The sequence below is a fragment of the Rhipicephalus microplus genome, chromosome 8 (assembly GCF_043290135.1).
Source record: "Rhipicephalus microplus isolate Deutch F79 chromosome 8, USDA_Rmic, whole genome shotgun sequence".
Classification (NCBI taxonomy): Eukaryota; Metazoa; Arthropoda; class Arachnida; order Ixodida; family Ixodidae; genus Rhipicephalus; species Rhipicephalus microplus.
Window position 1 is genome coordinate 48,326,179 of NC_134707.1, and position 26,194 is coordinate 48,352,372.

The following is a 26,194-nucleotide window of genomic DNA, read 5'->3' on the forward strand; positions in this document are numbered from 1 at the left end:
GAATCATCCAATAGCATCTTCTTAATTTCTTCAGTATTACATAGTGCATTACGTAGCCAAAAGAAAAAGCTTACTAACCATCGCAATGGGAAAAAAAAAGAAAATTTGTCAAAGCTCGGCTTGACCGTTTAGGCTTGTCTATTGCAGTGCTCTCGAAATACACGTGTACATAGACTTCACCAGTGGATTTCCAGCAGCACATTCAGGTTACAAGAAAAAAAGTTATTTGAAGAACCAGCTTGTCTCTAAACTTTTATTCTCTCAAGTACGCTTCCTGCCCATTTCATCGAATTTACAGAAAAAAGACCGTAATGACAAATTTGATTAAAAGGAAGCTACTGGAATAAGCACCATTCCCTGCGTTATAAGGAATGGAAAAAAATGTAATTGGAGTGTGAAGTTACAAAAATGCGTTTTGGTTTGTTTGGTTTGTGACAGGTTACCTTACAATTGAGGTATATGAGACCATTATTTACTTATGTACGCCCTTAATCATTGCAGTCACGGTTTTATTGAAGTACTATATTCGGGGTAGCAAGCGCCTGCCTTCCTTACTTCGTTCGTTTATTTGCCAGTGGAGAGAAGGCGTAGCCAGTTGTTGGGTTTTGCTGAAAATTATCAGCCAGTGTAGTTTATAGCTGAAACAGGCTTTCTCCGGATGTCATGAAAATCAAACTCTTATGAATGATTTATCATCGAGCGCACAACCGACAGCCAAAACAGTATGATGGTCCCGCCTTCGCAGCAGTCTATGAAACGTCAGCTTAACCATTCATTGAATGCTTGTTTTGGTCGTTAAGCGCTGCTCTTTCTCCCTCTTAAAGTTTTATTTGACCTTCATTTTCTACCTCAAACGCCATTATGAACACTAAACATCTGTGAATAATTCTGAACAAGTCACAGTAGTTTCAGAGCCGAACTCCATTAATGCATTTGGCAACTGCCATTTTTCTCTGTAAAAATGAGGCAGTTGTACTGCAATTTGCTCACGTATGAGCGAAAGTGTACAATTGTATGTATTCTATACCAATTGTTATTATCTTGAACACATACACGTGTAAGCAATCTTGAGAGTTTTCAGCAAGGATAACACCACAGGCCCTATCTACGTGGCAGCTAGCACAAAATGATGGCAGGCGGCACTCCCATTTCTGAGAGGGTCGAAGTATTTACAATGGTAAATAATTGCTTGAGTGTTCCAAAAAGCATTCCTCGCTATGGCACTGACACTGACAACGCCAAAATTTTAATAGGGACTTTTGAGTTCACACTTTGAATGGTGACAGCTTCTCACGCCCAATGTAACCTCTCCATCAATTTGTGCGCGAGTGGTGATTGCAAGAAAATGGGTGCAGCGTTATGCAAGTTAGTAAAATATTTACGGTATATCATCAGAAAAGATTGAAGAGATCTAACCTATGTGAGAGTGGTGGTATCTGCCAATTTCACTGCTGCTATCCCACAAGGCCCCGCGCAGAGCCGTGGTCCCAGCTGGGGCTGCATAAGTTGCATCTTTTCTTTATTTTAACCTCTCTCTCTCTTACAAGGCTGTGCAACGTGTTTCTGATAAAGAATGAAAAAGGTTGCATATAAAATGCCAGTATCCGTTATTTATTTGCCAGAACATGAAAATCTGTTTGGCATATGAGAAGAAGCCATAGAGTACGACAGAGAGTAAAAAAAAGTCTGTAAAGGCTAAAGAAAGAAATTTAGAAAGGCTCTGCTGGCCGAACGGCAATGGAAAGAGACATGTCTCTAGAAAAAATACATAAAGTTAATCGCGGACGACGCCGACTGATATAGTGCAATATCTCAGGTTTGCATTTCCGTCATGGTCAGTGAGTTCTTTGCTCGTCGTAATTTGCATTACCATCTCAGTGTACTTCTACAGCTGGGCGATGCGTCACTATGGTCCTAGATCTTCTGCATGTAGCCAAATTGTCTTCCGTTTGGTAGGTTTTGAGCTGCGAGCAGGTCAATATTCATGACGAATAGTCTTAGTAGGCCTGCTACACTAAAATGCATAATAAACGATTCTTATAGACAAACTCCACTGGAATTACGTCACAAAAATGCGGTGGCACTGTCTTGGTAGGCAAAAGAGGCTCTGCCTAGCGCAATTTCTGCTTGGTTTTCAATGGTGCTTGTGGTGTTCTGTGGATGGTGCATGTGGATCTGCGTCAAAAAAATGACGGTAGATCCACGACCTGAATGATGATAAGATTGGGCGAAGCTACTGGCAGTAATACCGTGAAATTTTCTTCCATTGATTCGCCCGATAAAAAAAGACGTGAAACGATTCATTAAATGTTTTATCAAACTTTTATTGCGGGTTTCTGTTTTGAAACGCTCATCAAAGGTACCCTACCACCCGTCAGAGAATCTTTAGAGTTAGAGCAAACCTTGTAATCCTCGGCGGTTGCGGCAGGAAATGCGCACTGCAACGTGGCGATGGCAATATTGCGAGACCGTTCGTTTCTAATCGACGATATCGTGATTAGGTTGCTGGAGAACCAGAGTCTATCGCACACGTTACAGCTATGCCCAAAGTTGATTTTCAGCAAATGCCTATCGAAGCGGGCGTCTGCACCTTCGTGTTCTTTCTTGGCACGCTTTGCAGACGCCTCGCATTCTCTCACCTCTGAGTTTGCCTGGCGATATGCACGCGTCCTCGCCGCTTCCCATTGTCAAACGGTTTCAAGATCTGCTTCGCGACGTTGACGTGCTGCCTCGGCCTCTCGTTTCCGTATGGAAGGATCTTGCCGATGCTGACGTGCCGCTGCAGCTTCTTGTTCACGTACGGCGGGATCTTGCCGACGCTGCCTTGCTGATGTGGCTTCTTGTTCCCGTGCGGCAGAATCATGGCGGCGACGTCTCGCAGCTTCCCGGCACGCTTCTGCCTCGCGTGCTCTCACTTCAGTGTCCTGTCTGCGAGCTTGCGCCGCCGATGCCCTGCGCGCCCGCCTTTCGGCATCCTTATCCATACGAGCACACACCGACGGCAACGAGCATCGGCAACTATCAACCTGTATCGATATGGCTTTGATTATAAAACCATTGCTTTAGAAAGCACCTGGTATCTTTCCTTAAGCAGCTGGCGTCTTCTTTTTGTTTTGCTTTAAAAACATGTGGCATCTTTTTTTTTGCTTTCAGAAAACATCTGGCGCCTTTCGTTGGTTTATTTCATTATTCAACGGCGTTTTGAACAAAAAATGTTTTATTGTTTAATCACGCACAGGAGAAATCTCACCAGGCACTATTTTGGAGGTAAACACTGGCTGCTACTGGGAATGAGAGACAGCCTATGTCGGCTTTTAACACTTCTACTAACGTTTCCTACTGGAACATGCAAATGGCTGCTAATGGGGAATGAGGGACAGCCGCATTCGGCTTTTAGTTAACGCGCACGCCGCGAAATCTTTATTGTTCAACAAAGCAAAGGAGAAATCTCCCACCGGCCCCACCTTGCAGGTCAAAATGTAACACCACTTACACACTACGACTACGACTACGAGGGACGAACGGTTGCCGCTTTAAGCAGCTTCACCCCTAAAATGGCATGCCGACGAACTGCGTCACGGTTGGATGTGAGTCGCGTCTCACAACTTAGTTTCGTTTGTTGGCGCACATCGCAGGCCTCAGCGCTAATGGCGGAAGTTACGTGCGGACGTCACTATAATTTTACCCCTAATATCGACATCGGCCTACCTGTGTTTAAAAACATAGAATGGGTCTATATGTTTATCCGATTCACTCACTCACGTGTCGGGGGAGGTGGGAGGGCACGTCGTTGTCACACACTTCTTGTCATCTGTCCTTTAGGTTTCTGCGTGTATCTCCTGGCGTTGCCCTACGTTGTTATCTGGCTCTTTGCTTTTGAATAACCATGGCTATCTTGGATGCCCTTTGACAAAAAACGATGACTGTAGCAATATAAATTAAAAAAGAATACTAGTTCAGGGAACGGAAGTGAACTAATGTCATCTCAATGTAATCAAGACGAAGAAGGAGACATGGCAAACCCTTGAAGGAAGAAGCCAAGCAAAGAAGTTAAGCTTTTTTATCAAAACACAGAATAACAGAAAAAAATAGTAACCTTCTGGCTACTACACACGAGCAGAGGAGTTCAGAAGAGTGCAACGAAAAACGGAATGTCTTCCGCAGCCAAATTTTTTGTTATTCTTTGTCTCCAATTTAGTATTACCATTCTGAACGCACCTGGCCCACGGATGTCTCGATTGTCAGCTTGATAATATATAATTAAAAACTTCGAGAACAAACTACTCCACGGATAAGTTATCCTACATATTTCCTACGTTACTTAATAAATATGTGAAAGCTGGCATAGATTTTCACATTGTACACAGATTCAATTGCGCGATATACACATGTTTAGTTTTAACATTTCTTTGCAGTTGCTGTATTATCATGGTTGCTATTTTTATTTTTGGAATTTGGACTTGATTTTTATATTTTTTATGTATTTTTATTTATTTATCTATTTGGTGTTTTTGTTATTGTTGTTGGCTTCACACTGCTGATTGTTTGTCACTGCTGTCGTGCTAAAAGGTAGCTGTGGGCCTTTGTCAAGCTGCCTCTTTTAGAGAGCAGCTTTTACCTGCAGCTGTCCTTCATCAAACTATTGATGAAAACTAAACATCATTATTACTATTATTTTAATACAAATATAGTGCGTTCATTTTGGGTTCCCTTTACATGAATCCTCGTATTTGAAATTGGCTGATGAAATCATGACGTGATCGAAGGTCTACAAGGTGTCTATAAGTTGCTTCCCAAATACCTACTATGAGAGACAGAGTTAATCATCGGCAATTTTTCAAGCCCGTGACATCTCCGGTTGTGAGCGTTCTCCTATAATTACCACACGCTTAGCTCTAGAGGCACTGCCTATACAGGCTAACTAGTTTCTTCTGATTAGACCTCCTAGCGTTTACTATCTTTCCACTGTCTCTCAAACAGGTGAGCAGTGCGTATGCGCACTGTGGCTCCACCTTCTAGATTACGAGAGAATATACCTTACCTTTCGCACGTGTTTAGAATTAGTATATACGCTTTAGGGATCTCCTGTTCTCATTTCTACGCGTTTTTTTTTAAATAAAAATGTTCGCTTGGCCACCAGTGCCCACCCAAACTTCATCTTTTTTTCATCCCGTGTTCCCGCTATTTTTCAATTTTGCATTCGTGTAACTAGCCCATTTTTGGCCGCACTTCTTTTTACGTATTCCTCCCCAACCTATTTGATGGGAAGCACAGAGACAGTTGATAATAGGTCATCATTCCCTAGTTCTGGGCTGATAGCGAATAATAGGTTCGTTACACATGAAGCATTTCTTTTGCACATGTGTGTTCATTAACTGTAATAATTGTTAGGAGTCATGGTGAACATCAAGAAGTCTTCCATGAGGGCAACAAAGATGACGACCGGGAAAAAGCTTATGTTGTTGCTGCTCTGCCATCTTGGTTGAAATACGCTGTGGGCTCAGTGTACACTCTGTAAATATATTGATTTCCTCCTTTTCGTTACTAACACTCCATGACAATATTATTATTATATGCGGTGCTACGTCCCGAACTAGCCATATGAATATGAAATACTCCGTAGTAGAAGGTTCCGGAAGTTTCGACCATCGTGTGTTCTTTAACATGGAATCCCGTCACACAGTACACTGGCGTTTCGCCTCCATCGATATTCGACTGCCACGGCCAGGATTGAACCCATGACCTTATTGTGCCAACAGCCCAGCACCTTAGTCACCGATCCACCGAAATGCACAGAGACCCTCATGAAGAGAAGCTGACTTAAAAACCGTTCAAAGTCGTTGAAATGCCCACAACAGCGCTCCTGTTGCGTGAACACTTCTTATATTCATTTACGTATATGCAGTAAGCTAGAAAACTAGAAACAGTGCTTAACACAGTAGCACTGCACAAAAACGGAGAAAAGACACTTTTGTCGAGATTCCGTGTGGTTCGCGCTGTTGGAATGTGTACAAACCAATCCAAATAAAAACTATAGTGCAGGAAGGGAAGACACTACCGCGTAAAAGAGTGTAGTACGACACTTTGTGATTCGTGACCTTATGTTTGACACCCTAAGGACCGCTTTACTTTTCAAGCGAAGTCTCACTTATTATGTGTTTGAGCACTCACATTTTTCCTGCAAACAGTGCAGGCATTGCGATCTGCAGCAGCTGTCCACTAAGCTGTCACGCCATTTTAGTCGACTTGACGAAAGTGGTCAAGGAGGGTTGTCGGCTTTTATTAGCAGCTTATGCACTCGGAAAGCTAAGGGCGAAGGCTGACGCACATTTACACATTTACGAGTAGCTGTGAACGTGACGCGTTGGAAACAAAGATTTCAGGAATATCCTAAAGAAAATGTTCGTCAACGCTCTTAAAATACGCGAATAAAAAGAAATCCCGAGTGAAAATAGACGAGCTCCCAAGCGATGAAACAGTGAGGAGCGGGAACTCCAAATATGCTGGTTCCGAAGTTCCCTTCTAATACAGTCCGCTCAGAGGCCAGTAGTTCATATTGCTGACTTTCAAGCTACAGCAGACAAATTAGCCACACGATGTTTACTTCTCGCGAATTTCACAGCCCGAATTGGTGCTTTGTGGCTTTATGCTTTCTACAGTTTATAAATTCTCTGTTGTCCCTCAAGCGTAAGTAGCGATGATTCAATTGCTAAAGCTTAGTATTTGCTTTGTATTCATCTTATGTCGAAGGGCTCACTGCAAATCACTTTACTTAGGTTGGGGAACATGCCGAATATTGGGGTGGCACGGGGTGTGGGGATTATGCCCAGCTTCTATAACAGTGACATCACTTTGCTGTATACAAGGCAGTAAGTACACATAAATTGTCTCGATGACACAGTAGACCTAAACGACCGAAGGCATCCGGATCTGGCTGATCGTGACTTCAGAATCCTGCACCTGCCTCGTTTTTTTCCGGCGGGCCACTGCTCTCCTCTTTTGCGATGTGGACGAAGTCGCTACTAGACCTGAGTTGTTGTCAGACACAATGCACCGTTTCACCCTAGGGGCCACTCGAACGTCTATGAACGGATAATCGACTTGTACTGAGCTGATCAGCTTTTATAGCGTTAGCTACACTGGCCTCGCTGAGCCAATTTCGCGTGGCATTGGTCTGCGCATGCGCAATGATACTCCGCCGCCGCTGCGCGCGGCTCGCCGCCGGTGTGCGCGCAATTCGATGCGCTGCGCAGACGATCAGCGGTGTCACGCACCGGAGCCGGCACCTCCATCGCACTCGACCGCGGCCGCGCGCGACTCGCCGCCGCCTGTGTGCGCTTTCCAGAGGAGTGCCGTCATAGCCTAGGTAGACATATGAACGCCGACGCGCGCGCCTTCCCTGTGCAGTCACCATCTGACACTGCGCTGGAGCCGCTTGAAAGCGCCTCTGACGGGCGTTTGCCACTGTGGTATAGTCATGGAGAAGGAGTGTGCAAATGCTGTTCAACGGTGTAGTAGAGCGGAGAAGCTTAGCTCATCGGATCCCGAAGTAGTTGCCCGGCAAAATAAATATACGTGTGTCATTGCAGCAGCAGTAAACATGATAATCAAGCTAATCATAGACACTCTGGAAAGCTAAGAATAATCAGCTGAACCTTTGCTAACGCTACGTGTATCCTGGCATAGATGAGCTAAGCCACTGCCATTTTTTTCTGAAACATTGTTTCAAGCACTGAACAGTATGTTTGCCCTAATTGGTTTTCACGTCGCTACAAATTTTTTGTACTAGGATGTGATAGATCCCCAGACAGTGTTGTGTATTTGCGCAGACGAACAGGAAGACGGTGCTCTTCACCAAAGCTTCATCATTCTTTTAAAACATTTTGTCCCTGCTCAATGGCCTTTATTCAAACGTATGTTGTGTAATGACGTTAGCAATTACTTCCCTCTTTGTGTAGAAAGAGTGCAGGCAGAATGCAACTGTTAACGTTAAGCAATATACATTACGTGCCGTAAGAGACTTAGAAGCTAAAAAATGTTCCCTAAAAAGTTTTTCTAGTATATATGGCGCAACAGCATTTTGCGAGTCATTTATTTGTAGTTCCATGACCTCCCATACAGAGCGAACGGGTCAAAAGGTCATGGGGCCGTCTACCTGCAAAAGCTATAGAGCTCTGAATACAGGCCGCAGAACCAAGGAGTTTCTGAAATCGGTAGTCTTGACGAACTCCGTGGGATCAGTTTTGCATTACAGCGACTCAGGACCTTCCCAAACATGAGCTAAACTTTAGTTGTGACAGCGAAACTCTTGATTATGCCTCTCTACTACATGCCAGTAAGAGTGGCGAAATGTTTACGGAATGAATGATCCTTTAGGTCTGTCAAACTGACAAAGACATCAAGTAAGAACAGGAAAGTGTCCTTATAATGAGTCATCCGAGGAGCAAAATACAATTTTTTCGCAGAAAAGATGCGGCAAGACTGTTATGTTGCCAATCAATCAATGACAAATTCAATGATGTCAATGAAAAATTGGCCTTTTTGCTGTTTGTTGCATTCTTATTTCAAAGAAAATGTTCGTCAACGCTCTTCAAGTACGCGAATAAAAACTAAATCCCGAGGGACAAGTGACGATCCCCCATGCGACAAAACAATGAGAAGCGCGAAGTCCCAATTTCCTGGTTTCAAACTTCCCTTCCACAACAGTCCTCTCAGAGGCCGGTACTTCGTATTGCTGACTTCTATGCCTTTAGGCTTCGTGGAACAGGTCGCATATAAATAAGCCGGCATGTCATATAATAAAGAAGACGTCGAAGGCAAAAAAAAGAAGTTCACGCCTCGTAGCTCCGGGCACACTGTCAGAACGGTCAGCATGGTGTAATATACTCTGAAAGTTCTAATGAAAATTCCTAAAAAAAGAAAACACGAGTGTTATGCCATTACTGAGCAGTGAAAGCTATAACGTCACAAGTTCAACGTGAGAAACGTAGAAGTGGCAACCAAAGAAAAAATGTTGAAGGTCTCGTGCTCTGTCTAGAAGAAAGATAGAAGGGTAAATAACGGGAAAAAAATTGAGTGTAATTGACGATTAGAGCGCGCAGTCCACTAGACACATATGTGCTATGCATACTGCACCTACACGCCACGTGCGTGTCACTTCTTCAATATGCAAAAAGGACCTGTGAAAACTGAAATTCTCATTTATTTGTAACAAATATGAGCATGGCACAATAAAAATTAGGGGCCCTTTGAGCTTCGTCTTTAAAAGCTAAAAGATATAGCGATATCCTGTTTCTAGTGCGTACTTCAAACACTTAGTGGATGAAATCTTTTCGATCTTGCTGTAGACCCACTACGTGGCCATAAATTCAATATGATAATCACGTGTTCTGAGGTCCGATGGTACGTTACACTTGTACTGTGGATCACTACTGCAATATTTTATGTTGTATAGTGAAGCATGCATTCGGGACATGTGTATTTGGAAATTATCAATGTTACTTTGGCATAATTTCCAAGCAGATGAATTTTTTTCTCTGTATTCTTAAGCATCCGTGGAAACCGCATTTGTGTTAAATACAATAATAAAAATACGCGCGGCCGTATGGTAGAACCCCAGCTTGTCACGCAAACAACGCGAGTACAGTACCCACTGAGACCCCAAATTTTTTGTTTGTGTTATTTGGATCTTTCCCTATTTCTTGATTACCCACAAGAAGATTTTTCGCTCACAACCTGCGACACGAAAGCCAACGCCGGAATATATATGAAACCATCTCTTCATTGCTATCGCGTTTAAACATTGCGACACTGTAGTGTCGGAAGAAGACATTCTTCACGCAAAGCAAATTGCAATATGAAACTACCAGCACAGATAAGATATGTCGGTGGTCATCTGCCAGTTTATAAGTGTTTCTCCCTAATGGACTTTTTTTACGTTAGTTTGGGTCGTTTGATGTTCTCTTTAATGGCAATGCCTTAATGACAAAGTTGTTCCAGCTTTCCTGACTTATCTTTTGCTGAATATGTCTTTGACACCTCCATTACTGAGGTAAAAATTGATCGCTTCAAAGCTTCAAATTTTAAACATGTTCCAGCTGTTCACAAAGACTTCAAAAGACGAGGATGCACACACGATGATGCGCCATTGTTATGCGAATCTGTCCACCTATACACATAAACCAAACTAGCGATTCCACCTTGAGTCCACCAACAACACCACCATGCGTCTTACGTGCTAAGTACTTCTAGCTATATAGTTGAAGGCCACAGCCAACGTCCTTCGTAGCTGGCTTAAGACCTCGTACACGGTAGCAATTCTAAGATGCCACCGTGCCGAAGGTTTTCGAGCCCGTCACCCGAGCTGCCACCTTTATCATTGATGGTGGGCATTACATGACAGGAGCCAGTCCTATCTTCCACCCGGTTAGCCCGAAGAAAAGAGCTGGATTCACTTACACTGACTGAGTCGAACACACCAAGCATACGACGTACCAGACTACATGAACTTGACCCTTCACCACAACTCCAGCCTCAACCCGGCCTACATCAATGTGAGGCTTCGCTTCCCTATCGCCTTTGGCTGGGAGTTGCTTTCACCAAAGCTTATATCATGTTAACTGGAAGAAGTGACAGTGCAGCATGTGATGTTTGCGTCAACGATGAGAATATTCAACACCTGTTGTGCCACTGTCCTTCATTTGCCCCAGAGAGACAAGTACTTGCCAACGCAATGCGTTGACTGAATGATCTGCCTCTTGCTGTGCAGGTGCTAATAGAGCAACGTTCACATCCCTCGACAGACCAAAGGCAGTCAAAGCCTTTTTGTGTTTTTTGAGGAAGACGGATTAGTGTTAATGCCTCTGCCTTGCGGTGAACTTGTACACACTACAGTGAAAAAAGCTTTCAGTCTATTTTTTTTCCTTCTCTTCTCTCATTCTCATCTTTCTTATCCCCTTCGCCTATACTTCAGTGTAGGGTAGCCAACTGGATGTCTTTCCGGTTAACCTCTCTGCCTTTCTCCCTTTTGTTGCTTCCTTCTTTTCGCTTTAAATAATGCCTATTTATTCATTGATAGAGCGAGTTGCCCAACTTGCGAAGAAACTTTACAGCACGATTTGGGCGTCACAATCTTAAGTGCAGGAGGCTCGGTAAGTACGTCATTGGAAATAAGTGCGACTACTACAGCACATGCATGATCGTAGCCAATAGAGGGTTTGGTGGGTTCCGCTCTCTACACTCCAAAAAGTTTGAACTTTTATTGTCTATATGTTCGCGCACCTATGCAAGCACACGCGCAAAATACATAAAGTGTGGTTAAAATTCTACCCTTCCTCTGAAAAAAATATTCTGGCTACGCTACTGCGGCCGCGTCACATAATCTTTAGTGGGCGGGTAATGGAAGCAGCGTCTGCCATGCAACCAACTTTTGTTTGCCTCTCTTACAGTGTCGGAGGCAGTTGGCGTTGTTTACCCGCATCTCATTGAAGAACGGAACGAAGCTGGCCAAATGATTGTGAAACTAACAGATGACATCACGTTGAAGCTGGAGAAAAGCTCAGTAGTAGCTGAAGAGTTTTTGTTGCGAACGTACCAAGGGGACGTCATGGAACATAACTATGTGAGTATTCCATTATAGCTCCTTAGGATAAAAAAAAATATTGGTTATTCGTTGCAATCTACTGTATGACATACTAAGCAAAAAAAATGAGCATCAGAAGGCTATACCTGAATGAAATGCTTTTGAATGAAAAACTATTCTGTTAATACGTGTCCTCGCTTTGCTTATATTGTGCCCAAAGTATTCAGCACAGAGCACGTGTTTGTGATCTCAAGACCTCTGTTATATATGTCACCTGTTTTGTTTGAGCAGAAAACAAAATTTTAATTTTTTCAAAAGCGAAATAGTGGTACCTGCTAAACAAATTGTTATGCGGTTACATGTCATCTCATGGCGACGTTGTAAATAGGAAGATTTGAAAAGAAGCAGCTTTTAAGACGAAACTGCACTTCAATATTAGGTGTCCTGGTAACATTTTTAAACCCTTGCCTCGTCTATGCGAAATACTCTTCCACAAGAAAATGCGTTTCACAGTGGTCTCACTATGGTGGTCTAGTGGCTAAGGTACCCGGCTGCTGACCCGCAAGTCACGGGATCAAATCCCGGCTGCGGTGGCTGCATTTACGGGCCGGCGAAAATGCTGTGGGCCTGTGTTCTCAGAATGGGGGGCACGTTGCAGAGCCCCCAGTAGTCCAAATTTCAGGAGCCCTCCACTACGACGTCTCTCAGAATTATATCTTGGTTTTGGGACGTTGAACCCTACAAATCAATCAATAAATCGTTTCACCGTGCTCCTGTGCTAAAATATGCCGTAGTCAAATGCAGGTAAACCAAGCTTCCAGAGTGATATCATTAACTACCACAGAAGGCGCGCATCAGCTGTTTGCCGTGATTTTCAGAACACAGGGTGGGCAAGCAACACCACTAAGGAAGAGCGCCACCTCGGTAAAAAAGCGCAGTATGGCTATGCCTTAGCTTCATAAAATTTTCTCATGGGTCAAATAAGGCTGCTAACTCCATATGGCATTGAGTTGTCTCCTATTTTAGACAACATTTTGCCTCGCAGTTACGACAAGGTTTGTCATAACGAGGGCAAATTTAGCTATGATTTAAAAGATTAATCAATGTTTTCAAAATGCAGAAAAGGTTTTGTTTAGCGAGTACCACTAAGCTGTAGGAATATTGTATATAGCGAACCAGTGGATCATTACAAACAGTCTTAAAGAGCGTAAATTTTGTGTTGAACGAAGCTTTTGTACTATTCTGATCGTTGTGACATATGTTACTGTATTGCGGCTTCTTGTGATACACAGATCTCTTATAATGAGAATAAGCTAACGTTGATAACTACACGAGTAATTTATGTAAAAAGATTTCCCGACAAATGTATCAGACAGTCATCAGGTGACACTAACCGATGAATAATTTACCTTAGTGAATATTCATTCATCATCTGTCAGCATGCCATGAAATAATTCCGCGTTACTCCTATTACCCATGCCCTGAGCGCATTTCTTGTGCTTATGTGTTGAGTCCTTTTTCAATAAACCTTCTAAGTATGCGCTCACTTGTCTTTCATACCTGTCCCCTCTCTAATGTTTCTGCTACATAATTCAAAATAAATCGAATTGCAGCATGAAGGAAGCTAAGCAGTTAAGAGAAGTCACCCAATCACAGAACAATTTTGCAAAAAGACAGATTTTTTTTCTCCTTTGCAGCTTGACGGGCAATTATTGGAAGAAAACCTGTATCAAGACCTCAACTTACATGCCTCTCTAATTGTATCAGAAAACAATGGCCTGACAGTGGTGAGACCTTAATTTGGCGTTTACCTTGCATGTACGGTAATATTTGAAAAACACTGAAAGAAAACCCTAAGCAAGGTCTTCTTCACAGTCTAACCCAACGTTTTGGAGCACAAGCAACTCTTTTATGTCGGGTGCAATAGCCTGAGGGGTAACGCTGCTTATATGCATCTTTATATTTTTGACATGCTGACAGATACCTGTCAAATACTTGGAAGGTGAACGGCAGGAAGTGTTCCTGCCTAACTAGTGTTGCTAATAGACGACTGTTGTACATTCTGACACACTGCTTCTATTGGTCAGCTGTAAAAGCATTGTTCTAGGCAAATGAAAAACTAGCCGTATGTGTTTTTTCTCTTAAATTCAATTTTCCTTAAAAGGACTGACAACTGGCCAGAACATGACATGAGATGACGACAAGGAGAAAAGATTGTACCTCATAGTAACTCAAGCTAACCCTGTTTTTCTCTAAAGATTTCGAGTTATATTTTGATTTCTACATTGAAAATGGCAAAAAAAGCGTGTGACCTCACCTGGTGGCATAAACTTCAATTAAATGCCTTGTCACATGATTGTAAATCATTGTATGCTGTAAACAATTTTCCTGTTAGTGTTGAAAGATTGTTTGCTTTTTATTGTAAAAGATATTACTTCATAAAACTAACATATAGTCCTGAGTTAGAAGCATGCATTAAAGCGGCACTGCTCTCGCACGACGTACTCATGCCTTGCTCGTCAAAGCTTCTTGAGGCACTTTTTTGCGTGCTCATAAAACCGTGCACGCAATTACGGATCACTAATATTTTGGAGCGACGTAGTTCTTAGGCTTGAAGCTACTAAAGGGGTAAGTCTGTTTACTCCTTGTATGTATGTACGTGACCACCTATAGTTCCACCTTTGCAAACTACGCACTATTTCGTCCTTGAAAACATCCCAAAACACCCTATCACCGCTCCACCAATTCACCGACCATAAAGCCGTTATAATGAAGGGGGAACGGAAGCGACGTATAGCCATCACTTATGAATAATGAAAGTTCTTGTATAAATATATACAGTGTTTGTGACGGTTATAATGATGATGTACTGCGCAATCTGTGCGGATGGTTCACTGTTTAACGATAAAACCCTCCAGCGCTTCGCCCCACTCGTCATCATTCACTCTGTAATTATGCAGTGAGTTTTCTTACCTACACTTTGCCTCAAAAATGACGGGCCGTGATGTTTTCGATCACTTGGCTTAGTTTGCGTGTCGAGAGACTAACGACGACGCGACAAATGATCTACGAAACACGCGCAAGAACCTTCAGCACAGGTGCAGGCAACGCGGTAAAAACGCATGGAAGCATTATAGAGCCCCATTGTCTCATTATTACGGCTTGTGGTTTTCAAAAACAGTTGTAAAGTGCAGAATAAACGTTGTTAAGTATAGTTACACAAAATTCAGCGAAATAAAGAGAGCGTCAGCATGCACAAATCACCAGAAAGGCTACTGGCATCGCTTTCGATTCTCAGCGTTACTGAATGAGAGGGCAGATTCGTGTTCACAGCCTTTCAGATAGAAAAATACTGCTTATAAAATGACTATGTGCTTTTGAGAATAACTACTGCGGCTACGAACACTACGAAGGGTAAGCTTTTTGTCACACCGGAAAAAAACGGGCGAAAAAAATCTGTTGTTGGTCCCTTTAAGGAAGAAGTTCCAGCATTTTCAACATACAGTGTACCTGAGGCATGAGAACTATTGAAATAGGTGCCGCATATATATATATATATATATATATATATATATATATATATATATATATATATATATATAAGAAGGGGCAAAGACAAAGTCAAACGGACAAAAGGACCATAGGCCCTGGGAGGGAGTAACCTGAGACCTTCAGATTCGTCGTTCGATGCTCGCATCAACTCGGCATCAGCGGCGGTCATTCCTTCAAGCATTAATTCGGTATTTATGTTAATGCATACCCACCAAATGATAATGAGTGTCGTCGTTGGCTGTGGCTATGGCCAACGACAGCATTATCCTTTGGAGGGTATGCAATAACATGAATACCGCATTAATGCTTGAAGGAATGGCCATCACTGAAGCCGAGTTAATGCGAGCATTGAACGACGAATCTAAAGGTCTCAGGTTGAATTCCTCCCAGCACCAATGGGTCGTTCTGTCCGTTTGATTTTCTTCTCATATATATCCCATGTATCACAATAGGAATAAAACAGTAAAAGTAACGTTGCCCAAACGGTCTTAGCTCTATTATCTGCTAGTTCTCATTGAGGCTGCATCAACCAAAAAATACTGGCCCTGGACCTTCCTTTATTCAGAGAGATAGTAGCAGTTAATTTTACCTATGTCTGACTACGTTGACAGTATATGGGTTAGTGATAGCTTATTTTATCAAAGCTCACATATTTGTTTATAAAAATAAATTTATTTTTCGCTCGGAGAATAATGAGGCTGAAATTTTCTTTGCGACTAGAAACTTCGCACAGGCAAATTACGTTCAATCATTTGGTGAACAGAATGAAATATGCACTACACGTTGTTTATAAGTATCTTTATTCATAAAAAATTTCTTTACAATAAATCTAAAGACGTAGCTTGGTACTATCACATCACGCCTTGTAGTGGTGTTCACATGCAAGTCAGTTTCGATTTATTCTGCGCAGTATATCGGCAAATTTTGGCTCTACCTACGTGTATGCAAGTGGAGGCACCTCCGCGACAGGAATGCTTTGGACTGATCCAACTCGTCCCTTTTTAGTCCGAAGCATACAGAGCCCTTATTGTTCCACTAATAAATTAGCGTCAATATTTATAGTGCTTGGCTGCTGACCCTCCTATGCAAAGATCGTATTCGGGCATTGGTAGCTGCATTTTGGTGAAGGGAAAATGTTTGAAGCCAGCTTACCTAAATCAGGGCAAAGCTTAAAGCACACGGCATTATCAAGCTTCCCGTAATTTTCCGATGAGGTGTACCGCATAATAGATCGTGGTTTTTAATGTAAAGCTCCAAATACTATAATCGGTTGCATTATTGTTTCATCGGTGTCGTGAAGTCGTCGAACACGTGAAAGTTACTACTTCTAGAAGTATACATACTGTTGTTCTGCGTACATATGTGCTAACTACATTATGGTGCATACAAATCATGGTCGCTGAATTCACGACAATCGTATGAAGTTTTAATACGTGTCATCACGTATACAATGAAATGACCAGAAAATGCCCTCAATTTTTTTCAAATAGGAAGGTATCATAGGTCAGAAATATGGCATAAAACCTCTAGCTTCTCAAGATAGAACGACGCACGGCAACATTCCTCATAAGCTGTATGAACTTGCCAGAGATGAATACCGAATGGACGGTAAGTGCTCCTTATTAAGTACAGCATGTTTATCTCCTGTATCGCGGGGCAGTTGCAATTTGTTTTGTAGTAGGTGTGATACGCTTCTAAAGAAGACACTGATTGCTTTAACCATAACCTAGTAAACCTAGCTATCTTCGCCCATATGTTTATTTGAAAATAACGAACATGGTTAACAAATATGTATTGATGCACAAATAGTGGAACAATGTAAGCCCTCCAATGGGTTGAGCCTTTCAAGGGAGGTCCACTTGTTTCATGACAAGCAAGTGCTTGCTATATTGAAAATACAGATTGGTGGAATATATGGTAGTGCATATCTCGGAGCAGTAGCGCGAAAGTTCACATAGACGGTAACAAAGTAAGACAGCAGAAAGCGCAAAACTAAATACTTAGTATTCATTGCAGGTAATCGCATACATATGCACATGACACTGCACGAAAAAGAAAAAAAAAGGCAGATCTCACGTACAGTGGGAGTCAATGATATGCGAAGCACGAATGATAAATGTTGGTATGTCACTTTAAAATCAGCCCAACGTTACGAGGTGGAGGTAAATGATTCCGTACATGTCCTCTGCGTCATGATTATCATGTTTGGATGCGTCATTTACTTTCGTCATCTATTCACGTCACGTGATACGAAATTTAGTATATATGCAGGTAGCGAAACGGCCACGAGCATGCTATGAGCGTGGTATGTTGTCATGTTCTTACATGACACGCGTATCAGGATTATCATTGGACAAGTCATATAGTTTCGTAATTCATTGAAGTCACGTAGCATCAACTTTGGTATATGTGGAGCTAGCAAATTGGTCGTGAGCGCATAGTGAAGGGTCCAATATCACTCAAACGTAGCGTTGACGCGCGCGCACGCTGGGCACAGTGACACTACGTTAGCAAAACGCGAGCACTCTATAGTATGATGCCAGGCGCGACCAGCGTCCGTCGGCGCTGCCCGATGGCAACCGGCGCGACATGTGACATGCTGCATTTCGCGCCGATGCGTTACCCAGACAACACTGCGTTCCCCTCGTTTCGTGATGGAGGGACGCCGGACGCGCTGAAACGCGCATGCGTCAAAGCAACGCCGCACGGCGCGCACCTGCGAGTATATGACAGGACCGGTGCCTGGCGTGGCAACGCCGGCGTGACGTGACAAAATGAATGCCTGTGGGCACGTGCACCACATCACGTTGAAATGTGTTGGCGCCTTGACTGTGGCATGCAGTTATGTTCTCACATGAAACGCATCTCATGATTATCATGTTTGCACCAGTCACATACCTTCGGCATGCATTGGCGTCACGTAATATCAAATTCGGCATATGTGAAGCTAGCGAAACGGCCGCGAGCGCATCTTCAGTGTGGCATGTGGTTATGTTACATGACACGCACGTCGTGATTATCATGCTTGGATGTGTGATTGGCCTATGCCGTCCGTTCGCGTTGCGTAATACCGAGTTTGGTACGTGTGAAGCTAGCAAAACAGCCGCGAGCGCATCATGAGCGTAGCATGTAGTCATGTTGTTACATGACACGCATCTGATCTTCATCGTGTTTGCACCAGTATCATACCTTTGTCATCCATTCACGTCCCGTAATACCATATTGTTATATGTGACGCTAGCGAAACGACCGCCAGCGCATCATGAGAGTGATGTGTGATCATCTTGTTACATGGCACGCTTGTCATTATTCTCATAGTAGGGTCGGTGCTTGTGTTCGCCATGCAATTTAAACATACCCTACCAGTTTTTCAACATGCCATGTGAATGAAGCCAACCCAAGAGCTGCAAGACCGTGAAATGTAAATCATGCCATTCATGACATACATATGATTTTCATGTTATGACTAATCAAATATGTTCTTCATACAGTCATGTTATGTCATGCCAAGTTTGGTATTGATATCATTATCGAAACAGTAAGGAGAGCTAAAAGTCGTAAGCAGCTAGATAGATAGATAGATACGCTGAAAGTCGCTGAAGTTAGCTAAGAAGTGCTTCGCATTTAATACAAAGGGGCCAAAGTTTGGGGCGAAGGAGCACACAAGGCAATCTATCCAGCATATCGCACAAGTGGCTGACGCGACACAATTAGCATTTATATTCGCGATAGATAGAGTGAGTGAAGGGCAGCTTACCGCGCCACTAGCCACTTCAGTAATTGGTGACGTAAGTCGGTCCGAATTTTCGGCTACTGGATGTGCATTTTTGTAGAGTGATTTGCAACCGTATTGCATACATCGCGCAGTGAGGTGGCCTGACAAGGGGAGTTTTTCTCCATTGTATATCTGGTGCCGCAAGTGATACTTGATATTAGGTCATATCATAAAAAACATCACTTTTTTGTCATGATCTGCATTATATACATGACATGACCTTGGTGCTCACCAGCCCTTTGGTTCGGTCAATATATACCTAAATAGGCATGACGGAAAATTCTTCCGTGACTAATTTAAATGATAGGTGGCAATATTGAAAATCATGAGATTCACGTTATATATTTTATGACTTCATGAGATTCATTCATTCATTTATTCCACCTTAAAGGCCCGGAGGCATTACATAAGGGGGGGCGGCGTACAAGGTATGTCGAACAACTCAACAAAACTCGAAGGGTTCCAAAACGTAAACATTCAAAGAACAATGAAAAAAAAAGGTACAATATGCAAAGTAAAACGCCAATATTACCAAATGCAAAATAAAAAAGTAATGGTACAAAGGTAAGCTTCCAGAGAAAAGTGACGACAGTTTATACATTAGTTAAAAAAAAAGTATTTAAACATTGGCAGGGAAAACAGCACATTCAGTTAGATTGCGACATGTGACATTTTAGCTTACTGCGGAAAATTTGGCGGTTATTACACGTGACTATATTATCAGGTAGTTTATTCCACAGTGTTATCCCATTGGGAAAGAAGGAAGTAATCATTGCAGAAGTGTGTTCATTTATTGGTGCGATAGGGTGACTGTGGTTTATGCGGGATGAAGTTCTGTGTGATGGTTGAAGGAGGACGTGCCGTGATTGAGGGTGATAATAGAAAGCATGCATCAGACACAATCGAGAAATGATACGACGAGATTCGAGGGACGGCAGTTTCAATGATTCTTTTAGTGCAGTAACGCTGATATCGTTAGAGTATTGGGAGTAAATAAAACGGGCAGCGCGGTTCTGAATCCTTTCTAAATCGTTAGTTAGATATGTTTGTGAGGGTGGCCAAATTGAGCAAGCATATTCTAGTTTCGGTCGGACGTACGTTTCATAAGCTAATTTTTTAATGTCTGGTGAGGCTAATTTTAGGTTGCGGCGCAGGTATCCGAGAGTGCGTGAAGCTTCTGAACAGATTATTTGAATATGGGTTGACCAGGATAGCGACGATGACAGATGCACTCCGAGGTATTTGTATGATAGGGTAGGGCTAATGGGAACAGACTTTATGCTATAGGTAAATTTTTCTGGGCTCTTTTTGCGGGTGAATGACATAATTTTACACTTAGTTAGGTTTAACGGCATTAGTGACTTATCACACCAAGTTACAATTAAATTTAAATCATGTTGAAGTTTAATGCTGTCGTCTGGTGTGCAGATTGGAGAGTATAAAACGCAGTCATCGGCAAAAAGTCTTAATTTGGTTAGCACATTGGTGGGTAAGTCATTTATGTATATTAGAAAAAGGAGCGGGGAGAGACAGGCACCTTGGGGGACGCCGGACGTTACGTCGGAAAGAGGTGAGTCGTGGTCATTAGCGCTGGTGAACTGCTTACGGTTTTTTAGAAAATTTTCTATCCAGAAAATTATGTTGGGAGGGATTCCAAGGTTGCATAGTTTAGAGAGTAAGAGGTTATGAGGAACACGGTCGAATGCTTTAGAGAAATCTAAAAATATGGCGTCAGTTTGAAGATTTTCATCCATGAAGTGAAGAATATCATGTGTGAATTCGGCCAGTTGTGTTTCGCATGATAGTTGTTTCCGGAAACCATGTTGGTGATCGAAGAAAAATTTGATGGATTCCAGATATGTCATTAGGTTTGAAGCTATAATATGTTCGAGCATTTTAGATGGGATGCTGGTTAGGGAAATAGGTCGGTAGTTAGCTGGGATTGCGCGGTTGCCTGATTTAAAGATGGGAATAACCTGAGCTTTCTTCCAATCGTCTGGGACGTTTCCTGTTTGTAATGATTGTGTGAAGATTAGGCAAAGTATTTGGCTTGAGACAGAAACGGTATTTTTTAGTAATTTACTGTAATACTGTCGCAGCCCGCCGAGGATGAAACTTTAAGATTGTTAATGAGTAGGAATATTCCTTCTGGGGTAATTTCAATTTCTGGCATCGCTACAGCTGCAAATTCGGGCAGTGTTACGGTATCAGTGGTGTTGGCAGAGGAAAACACAGACGTAAAGTGGTCATTTAAAGCAGAAGCGCACTGGTCAGCGTGTATTGGTTCTCCGTCAGCGTTAGTGAGGCTTATTCGATTAGATTGTGACTTGGGGGACAGCATGCGCCAAAATTTGCTGGGATTTGATTGAAGAATTGATAGTAGGTCATGGGAAAAGAATTTGATTTTTGCAGCTTTTAGTTCGGTTAAGTACTGATTAGCGCACGCGCGGTAGCGCTCCCACGCAGTTGAACTTTGGCTTAGGCGGGCCGTTCTGTACAAGCGTTTCTTTCGGTTACAGAGTAATTTTAGCTGTTTGTTAAACCATTGGCAGTTTGAATCTGATTTAATGAGGGTAGAAGGAATGTATTTGTTTTTGAGGTTAAGCATTGTAGTCTTAAAAAGTTCCCAGTTACAGTTGACACTTCGTTTTAGGTGCGTATTCCTAAAGTTTTCTAAGAAGTTGGCGAGTTCGTGATTAATCGCATCAAAATTTGCTCTCTTGTAATCCGTGATTACCTTCCGTGTGGGTGATTTCTTTTTAAGCGGGGAGGCGATGCAAATATGGATTAGGTTGTGGTCACTAAGACCAGGGAGCGTATTAATGGTTTTTATGTCGTCAGGGCTCGAAGTTAGCAGGAGGTCTAGTATGTTATTGCCCCTGGTAGGGCACGTAATAGCCTGGTGAAGGTTAAAATCAAGGGCAGTGTTTAAAAATTGATGACCTGCATGCCACGCTCGTGGCACGCTCGTGGCTACTTCGCTAGCTTGATACACAGCAAAACTTGTTTAGCGGGCTCTGACTGTCTCACAAACAGAACAGACAAATGGTAAGATGACAATCATGACATTGATGTCACATACAACATGTCTTATATGTCGACTCATGATGCGTTCACGGCCAATTCGCTAGCTTTAAACAAAGCAAAATTTGTTTTGCGTAACGTGACTGTATGACGAAGATAAGTAACAAGTGGTAATATGAAAATCATGAAAGTCATGTCACGCACAGCCTGTCTTGAATTCGGTGATTATATATGGTGCGCTCTCGTTGAGCTCACTAGCGCCATAAACATGAACATTGGTATTGCGAGACTTCACTGTATGCGGACCATAAATGATTTGCCCTCATATGCGAGTCGTGACATGCATTTATTGTAGAGCATGATCATGCCCTTCCTGGCCGCATCACATTACGTCGATATCTACAATGCGTGGGATCTACCAGTCTTTTCTTTTATGTCTTGGTTCATGTATTTTCGGCACATTATTTTTTGCCTTGAGTCGCGTGCATGGCCACTCTTGCGCCAACCTTGAACAACATATCCTTGAACATTGTTGCTCTTGAAGTCATTGTATTTATAATGAAATAAACATAAGTTATGCCAGTTATTTCTGCAGAGAGAATTTTCAAAGGAGAATATGCTAGATCAGGTTTCTTTATATGGCTAGTGATCTTGTAATTCCAAATGTAGTATCTGACAATGCTATTATCATTTCCGTCTTGTAGCTGAAACATCGGATGAAAAAACCTGACAGCGCTACAACCTTATCTCCTCAGATTTACAATGTACACAATAAATACAAGTGAACTTTGCTATCACTTACACTTATAATATTCACAATGTGTGCATTCTGAGAAAGATTCATGGATTTATAGACGTCCGTCTTCTTACGTTCGTTAATAATTTTGTGCACCATGACATAATAGTTCCTCGTATATGTGTGTTCTGTTTATGCTGAAAATGAAAAATCTTTAAACATAAGATGGCGCTCTTTACTGTAACTTTGCTTACTTCTCTAATATTGTATCACTTTTGCATACACTTTTATAGCAGTACGTAGGCCAGCAAGTTCCTTCGTTTCACCAAGGCAGAACTCAAATCAATGTAAGTTGATAGAGAAGTTTGATAGACTGTCGTATTGCTGCCTATTTTCATTATGTTCAAGGTTGTTTGTCATCACTATATTCCAGGGCCACCGAGAAAAATAGACGTAGAGCTCTTGATTGTTACAGACAGTGCTTTTCGAAAGCAATTTCCAACAAAAGAGAAGATGCTGCAATATCTACTTATTAGTGTTAATTCTGTAAGTCAAATTCTTTATTTTATTGGAATTTCTCCTTGAAAAAGGTATACACATTTTGCCACGTATTACATTACTTTGAGATAGTGCAACATTTTTGTGCTGTGTTGGTGTTTCCGCCTTGTAAACATTTCACCAAAAAAGAACGCTTACAGCAAAAGTTTTTAAATTTCACTTTGATTTTTTTACATTGATTTTGCACAGGTGAACATAAAATATCTCACAGTGTCAGAGCCGGAAGTAAAGATCATTGTTTGTGCTCTCGAAGTGATGAACGTAAGCTATCAAGAGAAATATTACAGTAACAGATAAATGAATGTAATTTTTGTGTCCTGAAAACGTGTTTCTTTTTTTGCCAGCACATTGCTGAAGATCGTTTGTACGTACGTTTTAAATGGAGTAAAATTATAGCATATCAAACTCTCCTGAAAATGGAAACGCAGATCAGGTACAATTATACGAAATACAGTTCTTACGACGCAGTGTACGTAATAACAGGGTGAGTATCGGTGCGCTTCCAAGGCCTCATTCCCAAACAATGCTATTGTAATATCTACTGTTGTTTTACCTTTACATCCACAGTTTCGACTTGGGCGCTGAAGGGCTGAAAGGCACCTGGGACTCGGGAACACTAGGCAAGTGGCAAAAAAACAGGATTTTGAATATTCCTTGCCTTAACAAGATACGTGCTGTCTTACCACAAGAACTCGAGATCACTTTATTTGAACGCATAATTCGTTTGTGCTGGGGTTCACCAATTTTACATAACGTCATGTGGTCGCAGAAGTGTACATGAACCGAGGTAAGGAATAACGGAAGAAAGGTTTTTGTTTATTTCGATGACCTGCAATTAGAACCGGCACTATCTCGGTCCACGCCGATGGGTTTATGAGCCTAGAACCCGAATTCCAGCGAAACACATGCACGAGACTTCACAAACGTGTTTTTTTTTCACGTGCTGCTCTAACAGCCATCTTAGTAGGTGGGGCGGCGTCACGTTTTTCGACGGTTGAAGTGTTGTATTTTTATGACACTAAACGGAGCTGAAAGGGTAGTTTCAAGGCATCATTAGCGAGTAATAAATAGCTAAGCAGCTCAGCGGGCCAGCGGGTCCAGCAGCCGAGGGGAGAGGGCAGCGGAGCGCAGGACGAAAAAAAGAGGAGTAGCTGAGCGTCACCTCTCTCGTTTCAGCGGATCGCATTGCTGCGCCATCTGTTGAACAACGTTGAAGTTACTCTCGATCGAGCAGAGTTTTAGCTGCGTCACCTGCCGAATGAAATGAAGTTACTGCGAAAGAAATATTACGAAAGGCATATATTATTGCGTCAGCAGCTGAGCCTCTGCAGTGCTTGGAGGTGCCGCCGAAGACATGCCGTCGCCGCTTGTGTTGGGGGCTGCCATTTTGAACACGCTCGCACGCTCGTCCGCTGCGCCCGCTTCGCTGAGGAGACAAAATGAGCGGGTGAGCGACTCGCTCCGCAAAGACGCTGGCTGCCCCGGCGTGCAGCGCATGCGCAGCTGGCATCTCCGCTGCTCCGCTGGACCCACTGGCCCGCTGAGCCGCTCAGCTATTACTCTCTATTCAGAGTGACGCTCCATAGGCCGTCTCTTCAGCGCTTCCGTCACCACCATGGCAGTTCAAGCTCCCCGAACCGGCAAGTGCGCCGAGCAAAGTAACAGGTGGGCTGCTACTGTGGCACAATGGGAGCTCAGCTGAGTGACGGATGGCTGGCGCAGCGCTGAGCGCACTGCGCACTCACTTGCTTAGTCGTTCCCGTCACCGAGCGCAACAAACACTCTCCCCAGTCACTACCCACCCTGCCGCCTTCATGAAATCCAGCAGCGAGATCAGGCACATAGTCATTTGCATTCCATTTCTAAAGAGCTTCACTTAAGGATTGTATTCGTACACAGAAAACCGTTTTTTAAAGACGATATCTTTTCTTGGAGTACTTCGTGAAAATTTTTGACTGTCTGTCTGTACATTTGTCCGTTTGTTTGCCGTAACGATACCCAAAACGGCCCCAAACTATTCCCAAAACGGCCAAACCCATCCGCAGCGCGCATAAATGTTGCTCAAGTTTCAACGTTTATACTTGTGCGATTGTCAATAAAACAATTATTGTGCATATCTGAACCACCATAACAACACGTCAATATTCTGTATGTGTGGCTTTATACTAGAGAAAGCATACATAAGTAAAAATTTCTAAGGACTGCAGTGTTTATCATGCTGCGCTGGCAATGCAACGATACGCTCAAAAAGGCGAAGGTTTTCCACGCTTTGCTAAGATGACACGGTGATGGCACCTGCACGTCGCTTTGCTTTTTTACATCATATCGCCTTCGAAACAGGCGCGCATGCCTTCCTTCGTTTTCGAAGATAACTGCCAGGTAGCGCCCGGGTCTAACGTGTCTCGATGCGATCATTCCTCTTCGCTGCACCAATCAAGACTCTCTAACGCAGCGCCTCTAAAATACAATTCACCGTTTTTTTTTTTTGAGAAAACATTATGGTCGGTGTAATGCATCGTACGTAGTATTGAAGCTTTCACGTGCACACTGTTTCTCCACCTTTGGCTTTTTTTAGTGCGATAGCCATTGGTCAACAAAAAAAGATGCGACTCAGACTCACTTAAGAAATATAACTTGCGTTTTCGACTGACTGGGACTCAGACTCAACAACATTTTCCAGAGCCGAATTCACTCAGACTCACACTCGCAAAACTTTTCTGCAACCTGGCTCACTCGGGCTAAAACTCACCCAAACTTAGACTCACCCAAACTGAGACTCAGGCTCACGGCTTTATCTGGGTCTGAGAGAGTTCACTGATGAGTGACTTCGCCGACCTGTGGCCATAGCACTGAGTACTAAAATGGTGGCGATAGGTGGCACAAAAAGGCAAGGACGTCGACGGTTGAATGTCACACAGTCAGTGCCTAGGTGCCCAGCTAGACACACTGGTACGAAGAGAAACGTCCT

At 42.8% G+C, this 26,194-nt stretch overlaps 1 protein-coding gene across 1 annotated transcript in view; it reads left to right on the forward strand.

The window, feature by feature from the left end:
* The first annotated feature begins 6,436 nt into the window (after nt 1–6,436).
* The window catches only part of LOC119164444 (venom metalloproteinase BumaMPs1), a 40,221-nt gene continuing 20,463 nt past the window's right edge, over nt 6,437–26,194 (forward strand). Inside the window, exons 1-9 of the mRNA XM_037416634.2 lie at nt 6,437–6,687; nt 11,448–11,620; nt 13,279–13,368; nt 16,624–16,741; nt 22,962–23,015; nt 23,102–23,214; nt 23,416–23,487; nt 23,571–23,710; nt 23,794–23,846. Of these exons, the coding sequence (XP_037272531.2) occupies nt 6,597–6,687; nt 11,448–11,620; nt 13,279–13,368; nt 16,624–16,741; nt 22,962–23,015; nt 23,102–23,214; nt 23,416–23,487; nt 23,571–23,710; nt 23,794–23,846 (904 nt within the window). The 5' untranslated portion in view covers nt 6,437–6,596. The remainder of the gene's footprint in view (nt 6,688–11,447; nt 11,621–13,278; nt 13,369–16,623; nt 16,742–22,961; nt 23,016–23,101; nt 23,215–23,415; nt 23,488–23,570; nt 23,711–23,793; nt 23,847–26,194) is intronic.